Below are 27,596 nucleotides of genomic sequence, written 5' to 3'. Positions count from 1 at the left end.
ATGGTGACTGGGAGCAGCTGCCGAGACCACATAACACCGGTCCTGAAAGACCTACATTGGCTCCCAGGACATTTCTGAGCAAAATTCCAAGTGTTGGTGCTGACCTTGAAAGCCCTAAACGGCCTCAAAGGCCCAGTATACTTGAAGGAGCGTCTCCTTCTCGGTGGTGGCACCTGCCCTGTGGAACACCCTCTCACCAGATGTCAAGGAAATAAACAACTATCTGACTTTTAGAAGACACCTGAAGGCATCCCTGTTTAGGGAAGCTTTTAACATTTGACGAATTATTGTATTTTAATATTTTGCTGGAAGCCGACTAGAGTGGCTGGGGAAACCCAGCCAGATAGGTGGGGTATAAATTTATTATTATTATTATTATTATTATTATTATTATTATTATTATTATTAGGAAGAACTTTCTGATGGTAAGAGCTGTTCGGCAGCGGAACAGACACCTTCGGGAGATGGAGGACTCTTCTTCCTTTAAGCAGAGACTGGGTCATCATTCATGGATGCTTTATCTGAGATTTCTGTGTTGCAGGGGGTTGGGCTAGATGACCCATGGGGTCCCTGTCCAGCTCTACTGGAGCCACAACAACTAATAATAATAATAATAATAATAATAATAATAATAATAATAATAAATAATAATAATAATAATAATAATAATAATATACTTTTTTATTTACTAGTGTAATTCAGCCCGTTGTGTAAACGGGCACTAGAACACCAGCGGGATAACCCAGAGCAGCGCTTCTCCGAACCCCGGGATGTCTCCTTCCTGTCGGCAGCAGGGGGACAGGAACGAAGGAGGAGAAAGCAGCCCTTTCTCCTCCTTCCTTCCTCGCCCCCAGCCGTCGACAGGAAGGAGACATCCCGGGGTTCGGAAAAGCGCTTGTGCAGCGCTTCTCCGAACCCTGGGACCTGTCCTTGCTGGACGCACACACGCGCTCTCTCCCCCCCCCCCGCCGCCAACGCTCAGTCCGGCTGGAAGCAGCAGTTGGCGACCACAGGGAAACGGTAGGTGGGGGGGTGGGGAGAGTGTGCGCGTGTGTGCAGTCTCTGCATCCAATCCTTGTGTCCGTGGAGCACATGAGCAGTAGCGCGGACACAGGGACACAGGGAATCTGGACGCAGAGACACTTGCACTTTATTATATAGGATACCCCGCCCATCTGGCTGGGTTTCCCCAGCCACTCTGGGCGGCTTCCAACAGAAAAATGAAATAAAATAATCTATTAAACATTAAAAGCCTCCCTAAACAGGGCTGCCTTCAGATGTCTTCTAAAAATCTGGTAGCTGTTTTTCTCTTTGACATCTGATGGGAGGGCGTTCCACAGGGCGGGCGCCACCACCGAGAAGGCCCTCTAACTAAAGCTCTTCGATGGTGGCATCGCATACAGAAAGGGCATGAAAAAGGCAAACAGAATGCCTTTTCCCCGCCTTGCTAAATGAGGCCGGCTTCCTTCTACAGATGACTCCAGGAAGCCCCAAAACAGGGTGGGACAGGAAGCGCCCCCTTTTATTCTTCACAAGACGTACTTCTGCCTTGGCACCGTGCCCCTGGCCACGCACCCAGTCTTGCTGACGGCTAGCGATGACTCTTCAGTCCAAAGGTTCATCCGAGATTCTTGTCTGCTGCAGCCGTTACTCAAATGTTCCCTCTCTGCGCCTGGCAGTTTGTCACGTTACAGTCCAGCCGCAGAGGATGATCTCCAGCTGAGTCACACATGGAACCAACTAGCAGTCGCTTTGGCGAAGCTTTATCTCACCCCAGGGAGCCACATGGCCATGGTGGGCGGAGCCACAGTCAAAAGGGGAGGAGCAACTAACTTAATTTTAGACTTTGTAGGCTAATCTCTCCCGGAGGTGGGTGTGCCATGAAACGAATAATGCTCTAGTCCAGGGTGGATAAAAATCAATGATTTTTTTTTAAAAAAATCGGATTTTTAAAATAAAATGCTTTTGGAGGAAAAATCTTTCTAATGATAGTTTTCTATTTAAGTTACCGTACATTATTGTCCAAAGGCTATTCATCAGGAAATAAGGATTTGTTTAAAGTTCTTCATGTGTGCTAAAACTCAGTCTAAGTTGTTGTTTTTAATTGTTTAACCACATCAGTTAACAAACATGGATACATATGCTATAATGCTATTGTTTTAGTTAAACAAATTGTTTAAATTGTTATTAAGGAAATTGTTCTTTTTTCTTTTCCTTCCTTCCTTTCTTTCTTTCTTTCTTTCTTTCTTTCTTTCTTTCTTTCTTAAGGGTTTTAGGAAATTGTTCTTTTTCTCCTTCCAATAAAGTACAGCAGAAAAGTTGTCCAAATATTAACAGTTCACTTATTCAACCTCGCAATAATTTCATAATTATCTGCCTATGTATTTCTAATAGTATAACCAAATAATAATAAGTAATTTTTGATATAACTGTAAAAACTACTCTGAAAATTTATTATTCAAAAAATGAAACCTTCCATCTGGTTGTAAATACTGAGATTATACCAGCAAGAATGAGTATTTCTGTTAAAAAATAATTTAAATCAAGACTTACTGACTAGTGATTTAAATCTATTTGATTTAAATCAAATCCACCCTGCTCCAGTCTCAGCCCCCCCCTAATCCCAGAGGAACCCCAGAAGCGACTTAATTCATGAACGCATATAGCATTTCCCTAATTTTCATTCCCACACCCCCTCACTTGAAAAGTATAAGGCATAGTAAATATTTATTTACGCCAGCGGGATAACCCAGAGCAGCAATTTGAATCGAGACTTGAAATGTAGAAGATCTGAAGGTCACAGGGTGGTTTGCCGCATAAAAACACAAGGTGGGAACGCAAAAAACGTAATGAAACAAAAAACAAACCAATAACAAACACATTTAAAAGAATAATCAGCCAAAGGACAGGTTACAGAGAAACATTTTCGCCTGGCACTTAACTGAGGCCCCACCGACAAAAATATATCCAGGTTTTCTTCTCTATTCCCACTGGCATCACTGGTTCAAAACCAGTGTGTCCTTTCGTAGAACTGTAGGGTTAGACGGGACCCCCAAGGGTCATCTAGCCCAACCCGCTTCCTTACCTGAGAAAGCCCCAATCAGGAACCGTCCGATAATCATCATCTCGTAGGACTTGCCGAGTTTGGCCAGGCCCATGAAACCGCCACCGAGGAAGGCCAAGCCATTGTTCACAATCATCGCCCTCTTCCTAAAACCACAGAGGAAATGAAAGAGTCTGTTGTTGTTTTTCGGCTAGTTTCAAAGAATTTAATACGACGTTTCATTTATTTATTGATTACAATCATATAGTCCATGCCTTCCCTCCGAGGAGTCTGAGGGTTGACGTAGAGCAGGGGTCAGCAACCTTTTTCAGCCATGGGCACCGCGGTCCACCGTCCCTCAGACCATGTGGTGTGCCGGACTATTTTTTTGGGGGGGGGGGGAATGAACGAATTCCTATGCCCCGCAAATAACCCAGAGATGCATTTTAAATAAAAGCACACATTCTACTCATGCAAAAATACCAGGCAGGCCCCACAAATAACCCAGAGATGCAATTTAAATAGAAGGACACATTCTACTCATGTAAAAACATGCTGATTCCTGGACTGTCTGCGGGCCGGATTGAGAAGGCGATTGGGCCGCATCCGGCCCTAGGTTGCGTAGCCTTGACGTAGAGGGTTCTACCCCACCCTCTCGATCCCATCTCACGACAACCTTGCAAGGTAGATTAGGCTCAGAGGCAGCGACTGAATCTCAAGGTCACCCAATGAGCTTTCGGGGCTGAGTGAGGATTCGAACCCTGGTCCTGCAGCCTGAGTGACACACTAACCACTAGACTGACTTACGACTCAAATCCCCTTAGAGATTGGTCAGGGGGTTGGAGCGACTCTGCTATGAATGAAGGTTGCAGCGTTGAAGTTTTTGTTTTAGTTTAGAGGAAAGGCGAGGAAGAGGCGACAAGATTAGACGTTTAGAAAATGACGCGTGGTGTAGAGAGAGCGGATAGAGAAACGTTTTCCTCCTCCTCTCAAAGCACCAGAACTTGTGGACATTCAACGAAGCTGCACGTTGGAAGATTCAGATAAAAGAAAGCCTTTCTTCACAGAGCGTGGCGTTAACCTGCGGAACTCCTTGCCACAGGAGGCAGCAATGGCTACCAACCTGGGTGGCTTTAAAAGAGAACTGGGCAAATTCACAGAGGCCACAACAGCTATGTCAGTGGCATCTTGTGGAGGCAGAGCTTCTTCTTCTTTGGCGATCCCTCGTAGCCGAGTAAGATTGTCTTCCATAAACACGGTTTTAACAATGAGTCTGTAAGTGGCTATGGAGGCCAATTCTGGATCCACACATCCTTCCACAGTGGGGACATTGGTTTCTGGGCAGGAGTTGATCATGGTGTGGATTGGCCAAGCGTGCTTTCCTCTTAGCATGTTTCTCCCTTGCGTCCTGAGTTCGAGTGTCTTCAAAGCCCATGACACCTTTGTTAAAGGCTGTTCTCCAACTGGAGCGCTCGCAGGCCAGTGTTTCCCAATTGTCAGTGTTTATACTACATTTTTTGGCTTGAGACAGTCTTTAAACCTCTTTTGTTGACCACCAGCATTACGCTTTCCATTTTTAAGTTCGGAATAGAGTAGTTGCTTTGGAAGACGATCATCAGGCATCCGCACAACATGACCAGGCCAACGAAGTTGATGTTGAAGAATCATTGCTTCAACACTGGTGATCTTTGCTTCTTCCAGTACACTGCTATTAGTTTGCCTGTATTTCCAAGTGATGCGTAAAAAATTTCGGAGACACCGTTGATGGAATTTTTCGAGGAGTTGGAGATGGCGTTTATAAGTGGTCCATATTTCACAAGCGTATTAGTAAGGTTGGTAGTACAATAGCTTTGTAAACAAGCATTTTGGTTTCCCTGCGAATGTCCGGGTCCTCAAACACTCTGCGCTTCATTCGGGAGAAAGCCGCACTCGCAGAGCTCAGGCGATGCTGCATTTCGGCATCAATGTTGGCCCTTGTGGAAAGATAACTGCCCAGGTAGGAGAAGTGATCGACATTTTCCACTGTTACACCATTGAATTGGAGCATAGCCATATTGCCTAGTAGACATCGAAAGCCCTCTCCTCCTCCATGAATTTGCCCAATCCTCTTTTAAAGCCTTCCAAGTCGGTGGCCGTTGCTGTGTACTGTGGCTGGGAGTTCCACTGGTTAATTCTGCGCTGTGGGAAGAAGGGCTTTCTTTTATCTGCCCCACCCCCTCCGATCCTCAGGCCGCTGTCTAGAGAGGATCGCTAAAGAGCCACCGGAGCAATATTTTATCTCCTGATATCAGTGCCGAGAGATAATCTCGCCCTTTAGACGCCCCTCCCTAACGTTCAGATCGTGAGATAAAGCGTGAAGGCTGGCAAGTCTTTTTGCCACAGGATGCCGGGCTGGATCCGGCCCACGCTCAGCAGGCAAGGCTCCTCTGCTGTAGAAGAAACGATTATGTGTTCGCTGCAAGAAACGAGGGATTAAAATCCCAGATCCAAGTTGCGGCTTGCAAATAGTCTCTGAGGGCAGAACGTGCAAAAGCGTAAAATCAAAGTTAAGTTTATACAAGCCTCAACCGCTTGCTGAAAGCATTTTTTATTCAGGCAAGCCAATCTGGACACGTCAACGTCGATCTGTTTTAATCTCTCGTCAGCCTGCTGTTGGTTTTAATTTATCGTTTAAACAGTTTTCACCGTTTTTATTTATATCTTTCATATTTATAGAGGCCAATCGGAATACAAATGCCATTTTCTGATAATAATTCCTCTTTATGTATTAACTGACAAGATTTACGTACTGCCTGGTTGTCGTGAAACCTCTACGCAGGTTACAAGAAGCATTAAGGCTATCGATAAAATAAATACGTAGAATTTTCGTATTTATTGTCAACCACTGAGAGGTTTTAGGACAATCCAGCAACATATAAACCCCATTTTCTGAGAAGACTTCTTAGCTATTGGCTGCTTATTTTCTGGCAAAATTTATATACCGCTGGGTTGTCCTGAAACATCAAAGCAGGTTTACAAGACATATTAAAATGATCAATTGGGGGGAGGAAACAGTTTAAAACACTTACAAGATTGAAACAGTAGACAAAAAAGTGATCAAAACACCTCAATGGACATGTTTCTGGAAAGGTTTTAAGCAGGTGACGGGAAGGGTACAGCAAAGGTGTTTGCCTGACATCAAGAGGCAGGGAGTTCCAAAGTCTAGGCCAGTGATGGGCAACCTTTTGAGCTTGGTGTGTCAAAATTCGCCAAAAAAATGAGCATAACTCGGGTGGTGTGTCACTTCCAGAAAAAACCATAATTTCACGATATTTATAGTTTAAATAACAAAAATGTATAGTTGTAATATATAACTGTATTTAATAAACCAAAAACTAATGATTTAACCAAACCAAACCAAAAACCCCTTATTTATCACAAAGTGCCCAGAGTTGTTGAGCTTTTTGGGGGGAGTTGCTGACCAAAGTTTTGGAGGATTTTTGGGGGGTGCAAAAGTTGCTTTGCTTTTTTGGAGGGGGATGCCCCAAAGCTGCTGCACTTTTTTTGGGGGGGGGGAAGAGAACAGAAATAAATGACGAATAATACCTTCGCTGGAACTAACATGCAGCACCGACATAGTCTGCCAAAGCGACAAAAAAACCAGCACAGAACGGGTTAAAAAATGAACGCTGTTACACCCAATCATAGTCTGCCAAAGCGCCAGAAAAAACAGCACAGAAAGGGTTAAAAACCAATCTCTGGCTACCAGCAACAACAACAAAGGATCCGGGTTTTAACAGCGGAGACAAGCTGTAGCAAGACAAGCTGTAGGAGGAGTGGGAGAACAAATGGGGGGGGGGGACCAACAGCAGCGTGAATGGGCCGATGGGGCGTGTGCCAGCAGTGAGGGCTCTGCGTGTCACGTCTGACACGCGTGTCATAGGTTCGCCATCACTGGTCTAGGGGCTACTACACTAAAATACAGTACCTGATTTCTTGCAAGAACAGAACAAATATGTGGCACCTGTAAGAGTGCCATTTCTGCAGATCAAAGCACACAAGCATACATTTATGGGTAAGGTGACCTTGCAAATAACTATTAGAACTACTTCGTTCTCATTTCTGGGCTGGCTCCTGGGCTGGCTCCTATAGCAGGCAGAAACTCAACAGGTGCCGCCTCTTCCAACATAGCCAAGTAGTGACAACCGGAGCTTCACCTGTTGAATTACTGCCAGTCGTACGGTTATTACATGCTCACAAACACTACGGGGGTGAAATATTGGCAATCTGCCCAATCATCGATAAATTTGGAGTGATTGGTTGTAGTCAGGGTGGGCAAAAATGAATGTTTTTTTAGAAAAAAATCAAAAAAATTGGATTTTTTAAAATTTAAATTGGATTTTTTAAATAAAAAGATTTTGGAGGAAAAAACTTTCTAAATATAGTTTTCTATTTAAGTTACATTATAGTCCAAAGGCTATTCATCAGGAAATGAGGGTTTGTTTTAAGTTTTTCATGTGTGCTAAAACTAAGTTGTTTTTTTTTTTAAAAAAATCATTTAACCACATCAGTTAACAAACATGGATACATATGCTATAATGTTATTGTTTTAGTTAAATGAATTGTTTAAATTGTTAATAAGAAAATTGTTATTTTTCTCCTTCCAATAAAGTACAGCAGAAAAGTTGTCCAAAAATAAACAGTTAAAGGATTAAACTTCACAATAATTTCATAATTATCTGTCTATGTACAGTATTTCTAATAGGATAACCACATCAGTAATTTTTGATATAACTGTAAAAACTACTCTGAAAATTTATTATTCCGAAAATGAAACCTTCATCTGGTTGGTAAATATTAAGATTATACCAGCAAGAATGAGTCTTTCTGTAAAAAAATAAAATAAAAAGATTTAAACCAGGTCTTACCGATTAGTGAATTAAGTCTTACTGACTAGTGATTTAAACTGTGATTTAAATCCATTTGATCGAAATCAAATCCACCCTGCGGTTGTAGTTGCCCAGGGATGGGCGCTCTCTGCACATGTTCAGAGGAACCCTCTGCTTCCTTACGGCTTCGCACGGAGAGGGCTTACCTGCCGAGCCATTCCGAGACAACGCCCACCATGAAGGAAGAGATCATTCCGCCGATGGAAAAGATGGCGACCGACAGGGACCAGAGCGTTTTGAGGGTGTTGGGATCGATATACTCCCCGTTGCGGTGTAGCCAAGTAGCATTGTAGTTCTGCTCGATGATCTGAGCGAAGCGGGAAGGAAGCAGGGTCAGTTGGGAAAAGCCTCTCTTCTATCGCAAACCGATCTGTGCCGTCTTCGGATGGAGGGCAGAAGAGAAGCTTGCTTCTTTTTAATTATCACGAATATTATCAACAACTTTTTTATTTGTCATTCATAGATATACTGTACAAAAATATCGACCCATTACAAAAGTATCTTTCTATACTATACTAAGATAGCTACTTAAGTCTAAAGGAAGAACAAAGTCAGGAAGATGGGGGGAAACCAAGAAAAGGAGATTCCGGGAGAGAGAAGGGAAAAGAAGGAAAAACTATAGAAAGATAGGTAAAGGGACCCCTGACCATTAGGACCAGTCGTGACCGACTCTGGGGTTGCGCGCTCATCTCGCATTATTGGCCGAGGGAGCCGGTGTACAGCTTCCAGGGCATGTGGCCAGCATGACAAAGCCGCTTCTGGCGAACCAGAGCAGCGCACGGAAACGCCGTTTACCTTCCCGCCAGAGCGGTCCCTATTTATCTACTTGCATTTTGATGTGCTTTCGAACTGCTAGGTTGGCAGGAGCTGGGACCGAGCAACGGGAGCTCACCCCATCGCGGGGATTCGAACCGCCAACCTTCTGATCGGCAAGCCCCGGGCTCTGTGGTTTAACCCACAGCGCCACCCGATAGAAAAGAGTAAAAGGACTTTCAGCTCTCTGTCCTGCAACTTCATTCCTTCAACCATTCTATCTTCTATAAACCATTATTTTTTGATCTTCAAACCCCAATATTACAAGTTCATTTTTCTCTTTCTTGCAAAAAGAGAGAAATTTCCAATCCTTAACAAATGTCGGTGATGATTTTGCTCTAATTAAACATGTTAACTTTGCCAGTATATAAATTTTAATAATAATAATAAGTTTCACAATTTCTTTTTCAAAAAGGAAAATGTGTTTAAAATACCCTGATTTGCATTGCAGGACCCACAAGCACACAAACACACATAGACTAACCAACATTGCTGATTCTCCTCTCTCAACTACCCCAACCTTTAACTCTTTTCTATTGTGTATCTTAAATTGCAAGTACGAAGGCAGGGCCTGGCTTCTTATTTATTAAGTTTATCAGAGCAAAGCAAACTATATCAATAATCTGCAGTGAATTCTTTAGATTACTATAATAGTTTGTGGACAGAGGAGCTGCTTGGCATGCAGAACATCTCGGGTTTAGATCCTTGGGATTTAGGGCTGGGAACGCCCCCTTTTCTGAAACCCTGGAGAGACGCTGCCAGTCAGTGTGGAGCTGCCTTTCTCAGCTGCGGGTCCCTAGGTGTTCCTGGACTACAACTCCCATCATCTTTAGCTAGCAGGGCCAGTGGATGATGGGAGTTGTAGTCCAACAATACCTGGGGACCCCAAGGTTGAGAGGGGCTGGTGTGGACAATACTGAGTTTGGTGGACGACTGGTCTGACTCTGCAGGAGGGCATCGCCTTCTGTTCCAAATTGTTTTTTCATTTCATTTAAGGAAATTCATTTCATTTTTCATTTAAGAAAATCCATATACCACTTGATTGTACAAAAAAGAAAACCAACCTGAGTTGCTTACAAAATTTACAAATTAAAATTGTCGATAAAAAGCAGTCCAAAACAGGTATTTGAAAAACATTCGGAAGAACGTTTAATGCATATTCTTATACAGTGGAACCTCGGTTTTTGAACGTAATCCGTTCCGGAAGACTGTTCAACTTCCGAAACGTCCGAAAAACGAAAGCGGAAGCCTCAATACGATAGGGAAACTAAAAACGGAAGCCTTGTAGCACGTTCGGCTTCCGAAAACCATTCGAAAACCGGAGCATTTACTTCCGGATTTTCAGCGATCGGCCTCCGAATCGTTCGAAAACCGAGGTTCCACTGCAAGACAAAATGTTGCTGCTTTGATTTTTTAAAAATATATTTGTACAGTCCCTATAAATTCATAATAACAATGTAGTATTAATTCACTCTGTAATTTTCCTGTCCTTTCATACCCAATAATATACTTAAAAAAACAGAATTATCTTCCATCCATTCTTTCATCCTCTCCAACCTGCTACCCCCCCCCCCCGATGTTTGGGACGACCCCTCTCTTTTCTGCCCAGCCAGCCTTGGGGTCTGACCCTCTTTCCTCCCAGGGGAACACACACACACAAACACCCCACAAACCTCTTGCGGTGCGTTGATGACTCCAATGTTGTATCCAAACTGCAGGGACCCCAACACGGCTGTGAAGACGGACAAGATTAAGGTGAAGGTTATCCCACTCCCCGCATCTTCCTCTCCTTCCTGGGAAAAAACACAGGGGGATAAAAGAGCATGGGCGATGGATCCCTTTTCTCGGCTCACAGCTGGATTCCGGTCGCCGCCCAGAGCCGCTTCGCCCCGCTCTCTGTGGCACCCCAAATCTGCACCCAAAACCACCCAGCAAACTCACGTTGGAAACTTCGTGTCCAGAAGACGGTTCACAGAGATGGCGTTAAGGAACTCCAGAGTCCCAGGTTATCCCTATACAGTGGTACCTTGGTTCTCAAACGCCTTGGTTCCCAAACGCCGAAAACCCGGACGTAAGTGTTCCGGTTTTCAAACATTTTTCGGAAGCCGAACGTCTGATGCGGCTGCCGGCTATTGTTTCCGGGGCGCCTGCGCCTTGGTTTTCGAATATTTCGGAAGTCAATCCAACTTCCGGAACGGATTAAGTTCAGTGCTTTTGCTTTTGCTAATTATTTTGCGTTTTTGGTTTTGAGGCTCCCCCCCCCCTGTTAATTCATTTTTTGTTACTGTGTGGAACCCAGTCCAGCTACTGATTGATCGATTGCATGACTGCGGAAATGGATAAAAGTCCCCCATCCACACAATGACTATCGTCAGTGCAGGTAAGGGAAAAAATGTACTTTTTATTTTTATCATCTACGATACTGTCTTATTTATTTTATAGTACAGCACATTGATTATTGCTTTTGTTTTACGGATCCATGGTCTCGTTACATAGTAAAATTCATGTTAGATGGCTGTTTTAGGGGTTGTTTTCCAAAGTCTGGAACGGATTATTGATCCGTTTTGCCTTACTTTCTACGGGAAAGCCCGCCTTGGTTTTGGAATGCTTTGGTTTTGGAACGGACTTCCGGAACCGATTAAGTCTGAGAACCAAGGTACTGTACATTTATGATGAATTCTCCCTCCCTCCATCGCTTTGTTGTTTAGAGACAGATTCTTCTCAGGTTGCAGGGTTTTTTACAACTTCCTTCTCACCTTTCTCTCTCTCTCTGTGTGTGTACCTGAAGGTGAGAGGTCACCTTCAAGCCGAGAGAGAAATGGAGCAAGCATAGCTGCCTTTTTCTTCTTCTCGGGACTAGTTAGACCAGAACGAGAAACCTCTGTGTGGTTGCCTCAGCCTTGGAAACGAACATGCCAAGTTGGAAAAGTTCGGGGAAAGGAGTACCTAAATAATTGAGGGGATGGAGCAGTACCCCTCGGGGGGAAAGGGTTTCAAGGGCCAGGGACTTTTTAGCTTAAGAGAAAAGTTGAGTGAGAGGTGACAGGATAAAAAAATTATTAAATTATTGAATTTCCCTAGAGAAAATTATAGAATTATGCAATGGGGTGGGGGTGGAAATGGATAGAGAAAGGTTTTCCTCTCCTAACACTAGAACTCCAGTGAAGCTGCATGTTGGGAGATTGAGGACAGAGAAAAGAAAGCACTTTTCTATGCAACACATCGTTAACCTATGGAACTCCACGCCTATGGAGGAAGCCCTTTCTTTTATGTTCTTAAATTCTCACTATATGTGAGGGACAAGCTTTCCCAGCTTAGCCTAATCCACACGCCTCGAAACTTATCTGATGTTATTTTCAGTGTTGCTTTCGAACTGTTCTCATTCCATTTTGCAGATTGCCTTGAGAAACAGGTGTATTGGAGGCAATAATAATAATAATAATAATAATAATAATAATAATAATAATAATATTGTACCCTGCCCATCTGGCTGGGTTACCCCCAGCCACTCTGGGCAGCTTCCAACAAAACGTAAAGGACATAACAAAGCCTCTTGAAATCAGTGGACGTAGGTATTATGATTGAGGCACGCGGGTGGCGCTGTGGTCCAAACCACTGAGCCTAGGGCTTGCCGATCAGAAGGTCGGCGGTTCGAATCCAGAGGAGGGCAACCAAAATGGTCAAAGGCCTGGAAACAATGCCTTATGAGGAACGGCTTAGGGAGCTGGGTATGTTTAGCCTGGAGAAGAGAAGGTTAAGGGGTGATATGATAGCCATGTTCAAATATATAAAAGGATGTCATATAGAGGAGGGAGAAAGGTTGTTTTCTGCTGCTCCAGAGAAGCGGACACGGAGCAATGGATTCAAACTACAAGAAAGAAGATTCCACCTCAACATTAGGAAGAACTTCCTGACAGTAAGAGCTGTTCGGCAGTGGAATTTGCTGCCAAGAAGTGTGGTGGAGTCTCCTTCTTTGGAGGTCTTTAAGCAGAGGCTTGACAGGCATATGTCAAGAATGCTTTGATGGTGTTTCCTGCTTGGCAGGGGGTTGGACTGGATGGCCCTTGTGGTCTCTTCCAACTCTATGATTCTATGATTCTAATCCCTGCGACAGGGTGAGCTCCCGTTGTTCGGTCCCTGCTCCTGCCCACATAGCAGTTCGAAAGCACGTCCAAGTGCAAGTAGATAAATAGATAGGTACTGCTCCAGCGGGAAGGTACACGGCATTTCTGTGAGCTGCTCTGGTTTCGCCAGAAGCGGCTTAGTCATGCTGGCCACATGACCCGGGAAAACTGTCTGCGGACAAACGCCGGCTCCCTCGGCCTGTAAAGCGAGATGAGTGTGCAACCCCAGAGTCGTCCGTGACTGGACCTAATGGTCAGGGGTCCCTTTACCTTACATATAATGATTATGTAAGGAATAATAGCAATCACGATGATATTCAAATGTGCGTTGGGGGTAGATGTGTCCCATTTGGACACCAAAACGGTTCATTTTTCCGTTCCCAAACAGAGGCATCCTTGAGTTTTATGGGAAGCCCCCAGAAGAGAGATGTTGTTGGGAACTTGGGAGAGAGGGGAGAATCAGTGCTACTCCATAAACTGCCCTGTTTGTCTGCCTCTGGTTTTAACCTTGGTGAAGAGAGAACAAATTATTCCCTATTTCCTGTAACGCCAACGTCGTCGTCCCCCTCCAGCGTGTGGCACCAGAAGGAGAGAGGAAATGAGCTTTGGAAACCAAAGATGTTGCAAATTGCCATCTCTTCCCAGTTCCCAGGAACTAGGGTGAGGCCAGCCTTGCCCAGAGAGGATTGTGCTAGGGTTGGCAGGAGAAATGTCAATATTTGACATCAGTGATTATATTATCCACTATCATCGTCTCTCCCCTCACCACCAACAGCGAGAAGTTCAGCCAAGTGGGAGAACAGCCCTAAAAGATCACATTTGTGGAGGGGGGGGGGTCACCGGAAAGAGGGAGAATGGACACAAACACACACACACACCCTCGACTGTTTTTGGCCTTGTGGAAAAACGTTTGCAGGAGCTACCCGGGAAAAGCCGTAGGACCTCACAGCAAAGGAAATCGCCCTTCAGCCACCGCTCAGTTCAACCACAGAATTTGCTCTCGTGAAAGACAGCGATGGCCACCAGTTTCAATGGCCTTGGAGAAGAAGAGGATCAGGGCAATCTATTCATTTACATTCTTTTCCGAAAGGAAAACGCAGCAAATTTATCAGGATTAACAGCCGTTGACGACGATCCGAAAGTTAAACCAACAACAAAAGGAAAAGCAGGTGGAACCTCTGTTATTTTTTTATTTTGGCAGGCACCAGAAAAAAAGTAAAGTTGTCATCAAGAGGCGGGGAGTTCCAAAGTTCAGGTGCAGCCACGCTAATACAGTATGGTCTTACAAATGTGGAAGCCACCCGATCTCATAGGTAAACTGGTCCCAAGGTGGAGGATCAATGGCAAACAGCCACAATGGCTCTGTTCCTCCCTTGCTGGGATTCAGAAGCGAGGAGAGGGTCGCCGTTGCGCTCAGTAGCCCCCAGGGCATCTGGTTGGCCACCGGGAAAACAGGACCCCGGACCTGGGGGGCATTTTGTCTCCCACATATTGCACCATCGAAAGCCCATCTGCCAACAGATAGGAAGGCGTGTTGTAACACAGAGCTCTTCAGTGACGCGCCGGCAGACGAAGCCTTCCTGTAACCCCACGTCCCGCACGTAACCCCAGGATGGCACGCCAGGGGGCACAGCCTCAAGGCCGAAAGTTATTTTGCCGCCGGGCAGAGGCGCAGAAACGTGCCCTGCTTCCACCTTTGCATAACACTCATGCCAAGGCTATTTAGGCATGCGAGGTGTGAGAAATGCCTGTCCAAAGCTATAGGGCTCCCCTCTGCTCCGGTGCCCCTTGTGGGTTTCTCATTTGTGCCAATTTCCTCGCGTTCAAGAGTTTTGCCGCCAGCTCCCTGGCAAAGGATATCTTGCGCTCTCCTTCTGCCACATTGAAAATGTGGTTTGCCTTCCTTTAACGGCCCAAATCCTCCTAAAACATCCGAGTTTTCGGCTTCCGGTGGAACGCCTTCCACATGCCCAGACTGGCCGCCACCATGCCCCGTACCTGCCCTGCCCCTCGTAAGCCAGGGATCCCTGCCAACACCACCACGGCCCCATACGACCTCTAGGCATCATCAATGCAGTCCTCCACCCCAGAGCTGGCTGCATTTTCGGTTAGAGATGACAAGGGAGCTCATTCTGCACGAAACAGCTGCCTTAAGACCATCAGAAAAGCCAGCAGGATCAGGCCGGTGGTTTCACTAGCCCAGCATCCTGTCCCTCTCAGGGGCCAACCAGATAGATGCTTTTTCTGGGGAACCCGCAAGCTGGTACCGAGTTCAAGAGCTACTCTCCCCTCTGGCGGCTTCTTCTGGCGACTGGTTTGGGCGGCACGAACCGTGGAGGGCATCGCGGGGCTAGTAGCAGCCTCCTCTCTGGGGGGCTGCAAGGAGTATTTGGGGCTAGGAGGGGGGCTGCCAAGGGGATGCCACACATACCTTCCTCCGAGGGACCATCCTGAGCCGGCTTTCTGAGGCTGTCCTCCAAGTGACTCATGCCTCCTCTTCGCTGCTGCTGTTGCTGGAGGCCTGTCCCCTCCCTCTTCCTCTGGGTCTGGTATTTGGGGCGAGGCCCGTTTCCATAGCACTGGGCGGCAGGGAGGAGCAGCCAGACGGCCAGGAAGGAGCCGGAGGTGAGAGGGGGGGGAACCCTGCAGCCTGCAGCAGGCTGTGCGGCCTAGCGGGCGAAGCAAAGCTCCCTTGCAAGGTTATAATTTCCTGGCATGGCTTTCCCCCTGAGCAGGCAGGCAGAAATCCAACACGTGGAGCTTTGTTGGTGCGCTTCACCTGTTGGATTTCTGCCTTCCGCTTGAGTTTTAAGGAGAAATGCTGCTGGCTTGTGGGTCAGAGTGGAGAGGAGCTGGGAGCTCCTTTTGAGGGGGGTATTCCAACACGTGGAGCATTGTTGGGGCGCTTCACCTGTTGGATTTCTGCCTGCCGCTTGAGTTTTAAGGAGAAATGCTGCTGGCTTGTGGGTCAGAGTGGAGAGGGGCTGGGAGCTCCTTTTGAGGGGGAATTGTGGGTTGCTGTTTTTTTCTGAAAGCCGGTAGCGAGCTGGAGGAGGAAAGGCAGGCTTTAAGGATGGCTGTCTGAGGGTTTGTGCTCTGCTGGGGAGGAGAGAGACAGCAGTGTGACTAAGGTTAGTGTTGTGTGTGTGTGTTTATTAGTGCATTTGTTTTCTGGCAATCTGGGAGATGATGGCCCTCCCACCGAAGGCACCCAGGGGAGGCTGTCCTGACAGACACCAGCGCAAGAGAGGACCATATTAGGGGATAGTGCTGGAGCTTCAGAAATGTAAACACGGAAAGGGCTTCTTGACCCCAAAAAAGGGAGGAGGAGAAGGAGGGACAGCAAAGGTTAACTGGCAACCACGCTCAAGTCATTTCCAGCAAACCTTTAAGGGTCTTTTTTTTTTTTTTTGGCATCCAAGCAGCATATTAAATTTTGCTGAATGACAATTCGCTCCTGCGAACAAAGGATGGCGGAGGGCCTCTGAGCACGTGCAGAGTTCCCTGTATTTGTTTGAGCAGCTGCGACAAAGGACGTTGCAGTGGCACAAGGGGGCGAGGAAGAACCGCAGGGCAGAGCAGGGGCTCGAGCCCCTGTACCTATTACTGAGAAATTAACCGCTGGGGAATAGAAGATGAAAACCCTGGTTTGGGGGGAAATATAGAGACCCCGTTAATTTTTTTGCCTCCTGATGCCGAACCTTTCTCCAAGTTTCCTCCTAGAAGTCTTGGCATGAGGGGAGGCAGTCTGCAAAGCGCCCTTCTCCAATGCGGCGCCCTCCAGGTTTCTTGGAAGTCGTAGCTCAAGGTGCCAGGAGGGCGCCCGGTTGGCAAAGGACGCTGCAGTGCGTACGTGCATGAAAATGCGACCGCATCTAAAGGACGGTGTGCCACTTCCCCTCCTCGGCGGATGGATCTAAGCCTGCCTGCCTCCTGAGAGTGCTATAAATAAGCCCCGCCAGGTCCATTGTGAGATCAAAACTTTTTTCGAGAGCTTCAAAGGAGGAGGAAGCTCTGCACAGGGTCAGTTTGCTTACAACGCCCCGTTGCGGCAGCCGGTTTAGGGCTGGCCGGTGCAAAGATAATAAACGAACATGAAAGAGAAGAGAGAAAACACAGAGCCCTGGTGGTTCTGGACAAAAGGCCCACCTGCTCCGTCATCCGATGCCTGACTGCGCCAGCCCAGGTGTGGCAAAAACACCCTCTGTCATTTACCCTCCTCAGCTGCCAGGGTTCAAAGGTAGACTGCGTCCGGACATGGGGGCTCCATTTACCCAGGGTCATTCAAGGTCACGATGGAATATTTGGGGTGGGTGGGTGGGTGGGGGAAACTGAGCACATGTTTATTTCTTAAAAGTACGTTTCCGAGCACAATTCAACGTGTTGGCGCTGACTTTTAAAGCCCTAAACGGCCTCGGTCCAGTATACCTGAAGGAGCGTCTGCTCCCCCATCGTTCTGCCCGGACACTGAGGTCCAGCGCCGAGGGCCTCCTGCCGGTTCCCTCCCTGCGAGAAGCCAAGTTCCAGGGAACCAGGCGGAGGGCCTTCTCGGTAGTGGCACCCGCCCTGTGGAACACCCTCCCACCAGAGGTCAAAGAGAACAACTACCAGACCTTTAGAAGGCATCTCAAGGCAGCCCTGTTTAGGGAAGCTTTTAATGTTTGATGGATTTCTGTATTTTAATATTTTGTTGGAAGCCACCCAGAGAATAATAATAATAATAATAATTATTATTATTATTATTATTATTATTATTATTATTATTAAAATTGTTGTTGTTGTTGTTTTATCGTTTAGTCGTGTCCGACTCTTCGTGACCCCATGGACCATAGCACGCCAGGCACTCCTGTCTTGCACTGCCTCCCGCAGTTTGGTCAAACTCATGTTCGTAGCTTTGAGAACACAATTAAAATTAGGCACCGCCCAATGGTTAAAAGGGAAAAAACCTCCAAGTGGCTTACGGTAAGATAAAATGGGAAATTCAAGGGGGGGGGTTTACAATGCTTTGAAACGTACGGATGAAGGGCGGAAGAAGAAGAAGAAGAAGAAGAAGAAGAAGGAGGAGGAGGAGGAGGAGGAGGAGGAGGAGGAGGAGGAGGTGGAGGAGGAGGAGGAGAAGATGGAGGATTAAAACCTAAAACCAACTTTCTATATGCCTGGGTAGGCTTGTCAAAACAAGGATGTTTACAGGGGGGCATCAAACAGTATCCAGCGAAGACACTGACGGATGTCAATCAGCAGGGAGTTCCAAAGTGCGGGAGGATTCAAATTATTATTATTATTATTATTATTATTATTATTATTATTAATATTATTATTAGAATTGGGCTACCTACCTGTGTGAGAGAAGGATCCATGCCATCACAGGACTGCCCTCCGGGAATAGAAATGCTCGGTAAGAATTTCCATATACCTCCTCTTTATTTGGCCTCGCTGTTCCCCCCCTCTCCCCACAACATTCAATCCCTTTCCCAAGTCTCTGGGGAAACCAAGGTTTCATGTGCCGTTTCCAGCTCTGAGATGGGAAAGCTGCCAAGCCAGCTAGGATTTCACCCTCTGTTTGGGGGGAGGGAGGGCACGCGATGCATTTGAGTGGCAGGTGACGGGCATGGGAGAGAGTCCAGTTACTCGCTCACGCAGGAGACCCCCGCAACATCCGTGTGTGTGTGTGTGTGTGTGTGTGTGTGTGTGTGTCCCGCCATCCTCTTCTCCCCCCCCCCCCAAAAAATGACAGCAGCATCTTTGACTGGCTCTGACATTCAGGTTGGGAAATTGGATCTGCTTTAGAAGCTACCCAAGCTTCTCGCTGCCCCCTCCATCCTTCCCGAAATGGGAAGGGGGGGGAGCCTCTGCGGGTGCCTTGACAACCCCTGCACCCTGTCAGTCAGCGGGTGGCCTGGCACTCAGCACCTGTTCGGCTGCAGGGGGAGGGAAGTCTTATAGCAGAAGTGTAATTTTATTTTATTTTTATTTTTTTTAACGGCCAGGGGGGAATACACAGAGACATGTGCCCTGCCTCCATTACTCAGCGTAATGGGAGACAGGCCTGTTCTGGATGGAAGCGGCCAAATATGGCTTTCCCCCCCCCCCTCTAGCAGCCGAGGTTCATTCCTGCCTCCAGGCCTGGAAGAACGGCTTTTACGTAAAGTGCTTTAAAAAAGCAAGTCCCAACGTTTCTCCGATGGGAATAGGGATGTCCGGAAGGGCAAGCGGGGCATTGCGGGATCAAATCAGAAATGGGGATGGCTTCATTTTGGAAGGCAACCAAAATGGTCAAAGGCCTGGAAACGATGCCTTATGAGGAACGGCTTAGGGAGCTGGGTATGTTTAGCCTGGAGAAGAGAAGGTTAAGGGGGGATATGATAGCCATGTTCAAATATATAAAAGGGTGTCATATAGAGGAGGGAGAAAGGTTGTTTTCTGCTGCTCCAGAGAAGCGGACACGGAGCAATAGATTCAAACTACAAGAAAGAAGATTCCACCTAAACATTAGGAAGAACTTCCTGACAGTAAGAGCTGTTCGGCAGTGGAATTTGCTACCAAGGAGTGTGGTGGAGTCTCCTTCTTTGGAGGTCTTTAAGCAGAGGCTTGACAGGCATGTGTCAAAAATGCTTTGATGGTGTTTCCTGCTTGGCAGGGGGTTGGACTGGATGGCCCTGGTGGTCTCTTCCAACTCTATGATTCTGTCCAGTGCCGAATTTACATGTAAGCTAAACAAGCTCTAGCTTAGGGCCCCACTCTCTTGGGGCCCCCAAAAAGATCTAAAGGAAATATTTAAAAAAACCTGGATGTACATTTCCAAAATATAAGATAAAAAAGAAATAAAATTAAACCTACCTACAGCAACAACAGTGTTTTGTTTTGTGTTGCATACGGACGTATTAGGTTTATAAATGACCATATAGCATATATTCAACACAAAAAAAACCCAGTGACAATTTGTTGTTGACAAAGGACAGCTGGACATATAAAGGGCCCCATTGCCTTCAGTAACTTAGGGCCTCATCCAACCTGAATCCAGCCCTTCTTCTGTTGATCTGGGACTGTCCCGGGAAAATCGGGGCACCTGGAGGGTCTGCAGTCTGTTGGCAATCGCTGCTGCGGCAGTACTGGCTTGCAGAGGAAGGCCCCCCCCCCCGTTACCCTGGGAGCAAGCTCCCTTGGGATCCAATGGGGCTTACTTCCGAGTAGGCAAAGCTAGGGATGGGTGGCACTGCCAGCTAAACTAAGGCAGGAAGAAAAAAGCCACAGTGATTTCGAAAAGAGCCAGTGAAACGTTAATTATATTATATTGCTGTCATCAATAATTGCATTTATTTCCCGACTTTTTCTCCAAGGAGGTCAACGTCTTGTATGGGGCTCTCTTATGGCTCTTCCTCATTTAACCTCCACAACAACCCTGCGAGGTGGGTCAGGCTGTCTGGGCCCAAGGTCACCCAGTGAGCTTCATGGCTGAATCAGGCTGATTTGAACCCTGGCCTCATCCAGGTCCTAGGCAGACACTCTAACCACTATGCCGCACTGCCCCAGCAACTTAATCTGGTTGATAATCAGATATTCTGCACTTCGGTTTTGTTATCTTAACCCACGCGCAACTGTACTCTGCCTATTTTAGAGCTTTGGTTTTCCAGCTTTCAATTTCCGTCTGCTGTTATAGCCATTCTATATATGTACATAGAGGGACCCAGGTGGCGCTGTGGTTAAACCACAGAGTCTAGGGCTTGCTGATCAGAAGGCCGGTGGTTCGAATCCCTGCGACAGCGTGAGCTCCCGTTGCTCGGTCCCAGCTCCTGCCAACCTAGCAGTTTGAAAGCACCTCAAAGTGCAAGTAGATAAATAGGAACCGCTACAGCAGGAAGGTAAACAGCGTTTCCATGTGCTGCTCTGGTTTGCCAGAAGTGGCTTTGTCATGCTGGCCACATGACCTGGAAGCTATACGCCGGCTCCCTCGGCCAACAATGCGAGATGAGCGCGCAACCCCAGAGTCGGTCACGACTGGACCTAATGGTCAGGGGTCCCTTTACCTTTACCATATATGTACATTATAAAACGATTTAAAAACAACAACAAACAAAAGCTTTACAAAAAATGAGAGCGAGGATAATCTGGAATTATTTGCTAAAAGCTTGATCTGTATTTATTTTACACCTTTTCATGGCAAATGTTTGATTGTATTTATGCCGATCTTATAAAAGGTTGTAAATATTTACAGTATATCCTTGTCTGTGTAAAGCGGTTCATTGAGGATTTAATATAAATCTGTGTGTCTAGAATTAAAGGAAAATAATGTAGTTTTGATTTCGAACCAAATGCTTTGTGTTGTATGTTCATGCATATTATTAGGTAAAATAAAATTAATGTGTTTTTTTAATAAAGAGAGAGAGAGAGAGAGAGAGAGAGAAAGGAAGGAAGGAAGGAAGGAAGGAAGGAAGGAAGGAAGGAAGGAAGGAAGGAAGGAAGGAAGGAAGGAAGGAAGGGAAGTGGTTGGGTCTACAATTTGCAAGCAGTCACAACCCAATATTTACTTGGCATGTTTAATTATGGTGAATTCTGTGCAGTATGGAGCACCGAGGGAACCATTAATTGAAATTAATGGACATGACTAACTCAGGTCTACTTTTTGGCCTGAGACCTGGGAGAGACCAAGGTTCAAGTCCCTTGAGCCACCAAATTCACTGGCCTTGGGCCAGTCCCTGCCTTTACTCAGGCTAACCTACCTCACAGGGTCGTTGTGGGGTTTAAATGAGGAGCGGGAAGAGAAGCATGCAAACCGCTTTGTGCTCCTCGGAGAAAAAAGTTGGGGTATAAATGCAAAAAAATTGAGCTTTTTATTTATTTAAGAGATGGTTCCTCTGAGCATGTGCAGAGTGGGAGAATGTATCTCGCCAGGAAGTAAAGCTCAGCATCGCCCTACGGGAGCAGGTTTAGGGACCAAAGCTTCTAGATCAGAGACTCTTTCTCCTGGTGGAGTCTCACCTGAGAAATTGATGCTCTCCCAGCCAAAAGGAAAATCCAAAATATGGGCATAATCCTGCATTGATGGAAGTTGGCCTGCTCTTGTGGGGGTTATACACCTTCTGAAGGAGCAAGTGTGCAATGTGGGGGCCTCCTGTCCACGACAGCTGGTGGCCCAGCTTCTTCTTCTTCTTCTTCTTCTTCTTCTTCTTCTTCTTCTTCATCATCATCATCATCTTCTTCGTCTTCTTCTTCTTTGGCGATCCCTCGTAAGTAAGATTGTCTTCCATAAACACGGTTTTAGCAGTGACTGTGGAGGCCAATTCTGGAACCACATGTCCTTCCACAGTGGGAACATTGGTTTCTGGGCGAGAGTTGATCACGGTGAGGGTTTGCCAAGCGTGCCTTCCTCTTAGCACATTTCTCCCTTTCGTCTTGAGTTCGAGCATCTTCAAAGCCCATGACACCTTTGGTAAAGGCTGTACTCCAATTGGAGCGCTCGCAGGCCAGTGTTTCCCAATTGTCGGTGTTTATACTACATTTTTTTTAAAATTTGCCTTGAGAGAGTCTTTAAACCTCTTTTGTTGACCACCAGCAATACACTTTCCATTTTTAAGTTTGGAATGGAGGAATTGCTTTGGAAGACAATCATCAGGCATCCGCACAACATGACCAGTCCAACGACGTTGACGTTGAAGAATCATCGCTTCAACACTGGTGATCTTTGCTTCTTCCAGTACACTGGCATTAGTTTGCCTGTCTTCCCAAGTGATGTGTAAAAATGTTCAGAGATCCCATTGATTGAATCCTTTGAGGAGTTGGAGATGGCGTTTATACGTGGTCCGTGTTTCACAAGCATACAGCTGCACCCCTATCTGGACTAGGCGAGTCTAACTTCTGTTGTCTACGCTCTGGTATCCTTTAAGTTAGATTACTGCGATGCGTTATGCCATAGGGTTGCCTCTGAAGACGGTTCGGAAACCTCAGCCAGTGCAGAATTCAGCGGCCAGGTTGCTCACAGGAGCAAGACGGTTGGAGCATAAACGGCCTTGGTCCAGTATACCTGAAGGAGCGTCTCCACCCCCATCGTTCTGCCTGGACACTGAGGTCCAGCGCCGAGGGCCTTCTGGCGGTTCCCTCGCTACGAGAAGCCAAGTTACAGGGAACCAGGCAGAGGGCCTTCTCGGTAGTGGCACCCGCCCTGTGGAATGCCCTCCCACCAGAGGTCAAAGAGAACAACAATTACCAGACCTTTAGAAGGCATCTCAAGGCAACCCTGTTTAGGGAAGCTTTTAATGTTTGATGGATTTCTGTATTTTAATGTTTTGTTGGAAGCCGCCCAGAGTGGCTGGGGGAACCCGGCCAGATGGGCGGGGTATAAATAATAAATTATTATTATTATTATTATTATTATTATTATTATTATTATTATTATTATTTCACCGATCCTGGCCCGACTGCACTGGCTGCCAATTAATTTCTGGGCCCGATTCAAAGGGCTGCTTTTGACCTATGAAGCCTTAAACGGCTTAGGACCACCTCCCCCATTTGAACCACCCGGGACCCTGCGATCGTCACCCAAGGACCTCCTTCGTGTGCCTCCTCCATGAGAGTCTGGAGGGTGGCGACACAAGAACAGGGCCTTGTTTGCAGTGGCTCCCCCGTCTGCGGAACACTCTCCCCAGGGAGGTTCGCCTGGTGCCTTCAATATACAGGCAAAAATGTTCCTCTTCTCCCAGGCCTTTGGCTATTTAAATCTATGGCCATTTAAATCAGTGTGGGTGTATATGTATTTTTTTAGTTTGTTACTTTGTTAAGCATTTTTTTGTTTTCATAATGCAAACCGTTCTGCGACTTAATAAATAAAAATAACGTTTATAAGCAGGACCCGAGCCACACACTAAAATATTCCAGGATGCCAAGGCTAAATATTGCAGGATTTCTAGGTGCTCTGAATAACGCAGGCGAGGCACACATGCGGTAAGAGATCGGTGCAAAGCGCGCTGGTTTGCGCATGAGCTAAATGACAGAGGCGACGCAGGTACGATCCTGTTCCCCTGCTAGGTAGCAGAGTGCCAATCGCAAGATGCAATGCAGCAGTCACTCGGCCACATAATGAATTTAGGGTATTGCGCTTGCTGCAGGTCACGCTCCCTACATGCGTGTGCTTTCCGTGATGTCACAGAATGTAGTTCTGCTTTGCACACGCAGCAGAACGACAGACAATTGCTCCGGTGGATCTGATTTAAATCAAATCGATATAAATCACGATTTAAATCGCGAGTCACTAAGACTCGATTTAAATCATTTATTTATTTATTTTACAGAAAGACTCATTCTTGCTGGTATAATCTTAATACAGTATTTACAAACCAGATGAAGGCTTCGTTTTTGGAATAATAAATTTTCAGAGTAGTTTTTGCAGTTATATATAAAAAATACCGATTTGGTTTTACTATTAGAAATACATTGACAGATAATTATGAAATTATTGTGAGGTTTAATAATTGAACTGTTTATATTTGGACAACTTTTCTGCTGCTGTACTTTATTGGAAGGAGAAAAATAATCATTTCCTTAATAACAATTCAATTTATTTAACTAAAAGAATAACATTGTAGCATATGTATCCATGTTAACTGATGTGGTTAAATGGTGTTTATAAAAATAAAAAACCAACCCCTTAGACTGAGTTTTAGCACACATGAAAAACTTAAAACAAATCCTTATTTCCTGATGAGTAGCATTTGGACTATAATGTAACTTAAATAGAAATCTAAAACGATTTCCCCCCCAAAAGCATTTTATTTTAAAAATCTGATTTAATTTTTTTTAATCCGATTTTTATTTTTTTAAAATCCGATTTTTATTTATTTATTCATTTGAAAACCATTGATTTTTAATCCACCCTGCACAGATGCAACCCGTTCTGGGCCCAATCCTGCCTATTGAAAAGGGACTATGTATGGGGAGCTGTTTACGAGAATTTTGGGATACCATATATTAATGAACTTAAAAAGATATTCAAATTCTCATCCACAAAAAATAAAAAAACCTGAGGCCTTCTTATTAGGAATTGCATCTATTGAAATTAAGAAAAATCTTAGACCTCTTTTTTTATGTACGCAACCACAGTGGCTAGGATTTTAATAGTAAAGAACTGGAAAAGTGATAACAACATCCCCACAAAAACCGACTGGCAAGCAAAATACTGTAGGTAGGATATTTACAACTTGCAAGGATGACAGGGAGATTCAGAGGAAATTCAGTTCAGAATACTGTTATAAGGGGCAGGGTAAGAGGAATTTGCCCCCATGCATTACGAGACTACCAATGTACAGAGAGGGGACAGTTTAGCCAGAGAGAAGCCATTTTCTTGACTTCATGGTTCAAAAGTCAAGAGAAGCCTATTCTGCAGTATCAAGGTAAATTAATCCCCTGCTGACCCAGACAGTTCCTCCAGACCTCTTGGAAAACACACGCACCCTTTTACATAAGCCATCGCTAAATCCTGTCTCACACCCACATGGAAACTTGCATAATCGCACCTCCAGCCAGATAACCAAAAACGATCACCCATTCTCGGAACTTCCACCCTCCCAAATCCCCGCCTGAGGTGCCCTCCCTTGTACTTTTCATGACCCAGATTCAGCTGAACCATGGACCTTTTTAAGATATATATATTTATCCCTAATAAACTATTCCGTTGTTCCTTTAGTAATGTTATGGTGTCCTCTATCATGTTACCCGATGCATCTCCCTATTCTCTACTCTGTATGAAACTGTATCTATTTACGAAACCGCAATAATATAACCTTGCACTGATACCTTGAACCTTTCTATCAAATTGTACCTGTTTAAAAAATCCTGCCATCCTGAAGAATTAATTGTTTGACTCTACTATTTGCAAAGGTTTCCACTTATGCACCCTTCTAAGCTTTTAGTTCGTTGTCCTTGATAAAATGTTATAAGCTGTCAAACATCGCTCTGAACTGTGAACGTTTTACCGCTGTTAGAATTGTATCCTCTCTGTGTATTATTAGTTACTGTATAATATCTTCTTCTTCTTTAACTTTAAGTGTAGTCTTTTCTCTCTATTGCAAACATTGAATATTTGTATAAACTTTGTTGCAAGTTAATAGGCACCTCTGTGGCACAACATATTTTACGGACTGTTTCCACTGTTTCTTGATACCACACTGCCACCTAGCCAGTCTAAAAGAGCACGACTCAAATACACACTTTCAGTGAGAACAACAATTTTATTTGATAAACAGGTGTTATCAACAATCTTCCCACATCCGCAGAGTCTTCCTGTCAAACAATAAGGAGACATGCATAATCATTACCTGGACTATCACCATGATATCTTACATCAAGAATTCCATCAACCCCTTTGTCCTCTCGCGATTACCCCCTCCCAGAACCCATTTCCCCACCTTTTATGCAATTCTGTACTATTGGAAATGAAACCTATAAATTTGTGAAGCTTCCTTTGTTCGGGGTCCCTTCACTTCAACTTGCTTGTGTGGACGGATCGCTATTGCAATAGCTTTATTATTTAATTAATAAAGTACCTTGCTTCGTACGTCCTGGTTTGGCCTCTGTTATTTGGTAGGCAGGAGACGCTCAAACTTCGTCTGCCTGCCAGGATACCTGGACTCTTCCTGGGTCAAGGATCCACTTAATTCTAGGACCGTGTATCTCTGCAAATTTTTACAACAGTTTGGCGACCACTTCGGGGACCCAGTTTTGCCTTGAGCTCCGGGTTCACTGAGGAAGGGGAGCCCAGCGCGCCCTTGCCTCTTTTGCAGGGGGGTAAACCAACCTCAGGACCCGAGGCGCTTGGTAGTAATTGAGAGTCCAAGCGGGACCCCCAGGACGAAGCAACGTTTAAAGGGACAAGGCTGTTTTTTCTTCAGGAACCAGTGGGAAGCTGGAGACAACGGGATTCGACTGAAAGGATCGGTCGTGAGTATTAAAAGGGGACACGCGGTGGGCTGATTACTGCAGCAACTAAAATTCTAAAACTTCACTCTTCACTGTTCTCTCCTTTTCTGTTTCTTATCTTGGGCTCTAGTTGCAGCTAAGCTGTAAAGGCATAAGGGATAAAGAAGAATTAGAGCCTTTGGGATCCGTCCTTTCGTTAAACGAAATACCCAGAAGGACGGACCCAGCTCGCTCCTGCCAATCTGCGCAGGAGTTCTGAGCAATCTACCCAACCTTTTTTCCGTATTCCTCTGCTCTTAATCTTCGGGTGAAGCCGCCCCTAGACACCCCCGATCCCCACCGGGAAGTGACGGGGTTGTTCTAGATCGCAAGGTCACCCGTTCTTTTCAAAAAAACCTTCCTTCCAAGGCTAACCACCCGGCATTGCGTGGGCAAGCGTCCAGGGCAAGTAGTCTTTCTATTAGATTGTAAGAGGCAGGAAAGTTGCTGCAGGACCCTAGGCAATTGATGACCAGAAGGGGGTCCTTAGGTATCTAGCTGCACCAGGCCGCCTAGTAGTTAGTGCACGCGAACGGCAGGCAGGAACACCACAAGGACGTGGGGGTGAGTCATAGACTCGGGAAGTTAAGAGTGTCCAGGAACAGGGTCGGGGACCCAGAACTGCAGTATAAAGAGCCAGAATAAACATGGGTGCGCATAATTCAAAGGAATTCCTGTCCCAGACTCCCAGCCGTGGCAAAGCTCAATGGAAGCTTCGCCAAAGTGGGGACTCTGAGGATGAAA

General features: G+C 45.7%; 1 protein-coding gene across 3 annotated transcripts in view; it reads right to left on the bottom strand.

Moving 5' to 3' along the window:
• SLC2A4 (solute carrier family 2 member 4) overlaps positions 1–27,596 on the bottom strand; it is a 61,176-nt gene that overhangs the window by 16,989 nt on the left and 16,591 nt on the right. The window contains exons 1-4 of one of the 3 annotated variants that reach the window (XM_088655595.1): positions 18,245–18,353; positions 10,458–10,577; positions 8,118–8,278; positions 3,086–3,210 (exon numbers count right to left, since the gene is read on the bottom strand). In XM_088655595.1, coding sequence (XP_088511721.1) covers positions 3,086–3,210; positions 8,118–8,278; positions 10,458–10,577; positions 18,245–18,265 — 427 coding nt within the window. In that variant the 5' untranslated portion in view covers positions 18,266–18,353. Of the gene's footprint in view, positions 1–3,085; positions 3,211–8,117; positions 8,279–10,457; positions 10,578–15,339; positions 15,477–18,244; positions 18,354–27,596 lie in introns of those variants that run through there. The other 2 variants (XM_060281919.2, XM_035135432.3) reach the window with 2 other exon arrangements.

Source organism: Zootoca vivipara, chromosome 12 (assembly GCF_965207765.1).
Source record: "Zootoca vivipara chromosome 12, rZooViv2.hap1.1, whole genome shotgun sequence".
NCBI lineage: Eukaryota > Metazoa > Chordata > Lepidosauria > Squamata > Lacertidae > Zootoca > Zootoca vivipara.
The sequence above is the reverse complement of the archived record's forward strand: the minus strand, read 5'-3'. Positions and strand labels throughout refer to the sequence as shown.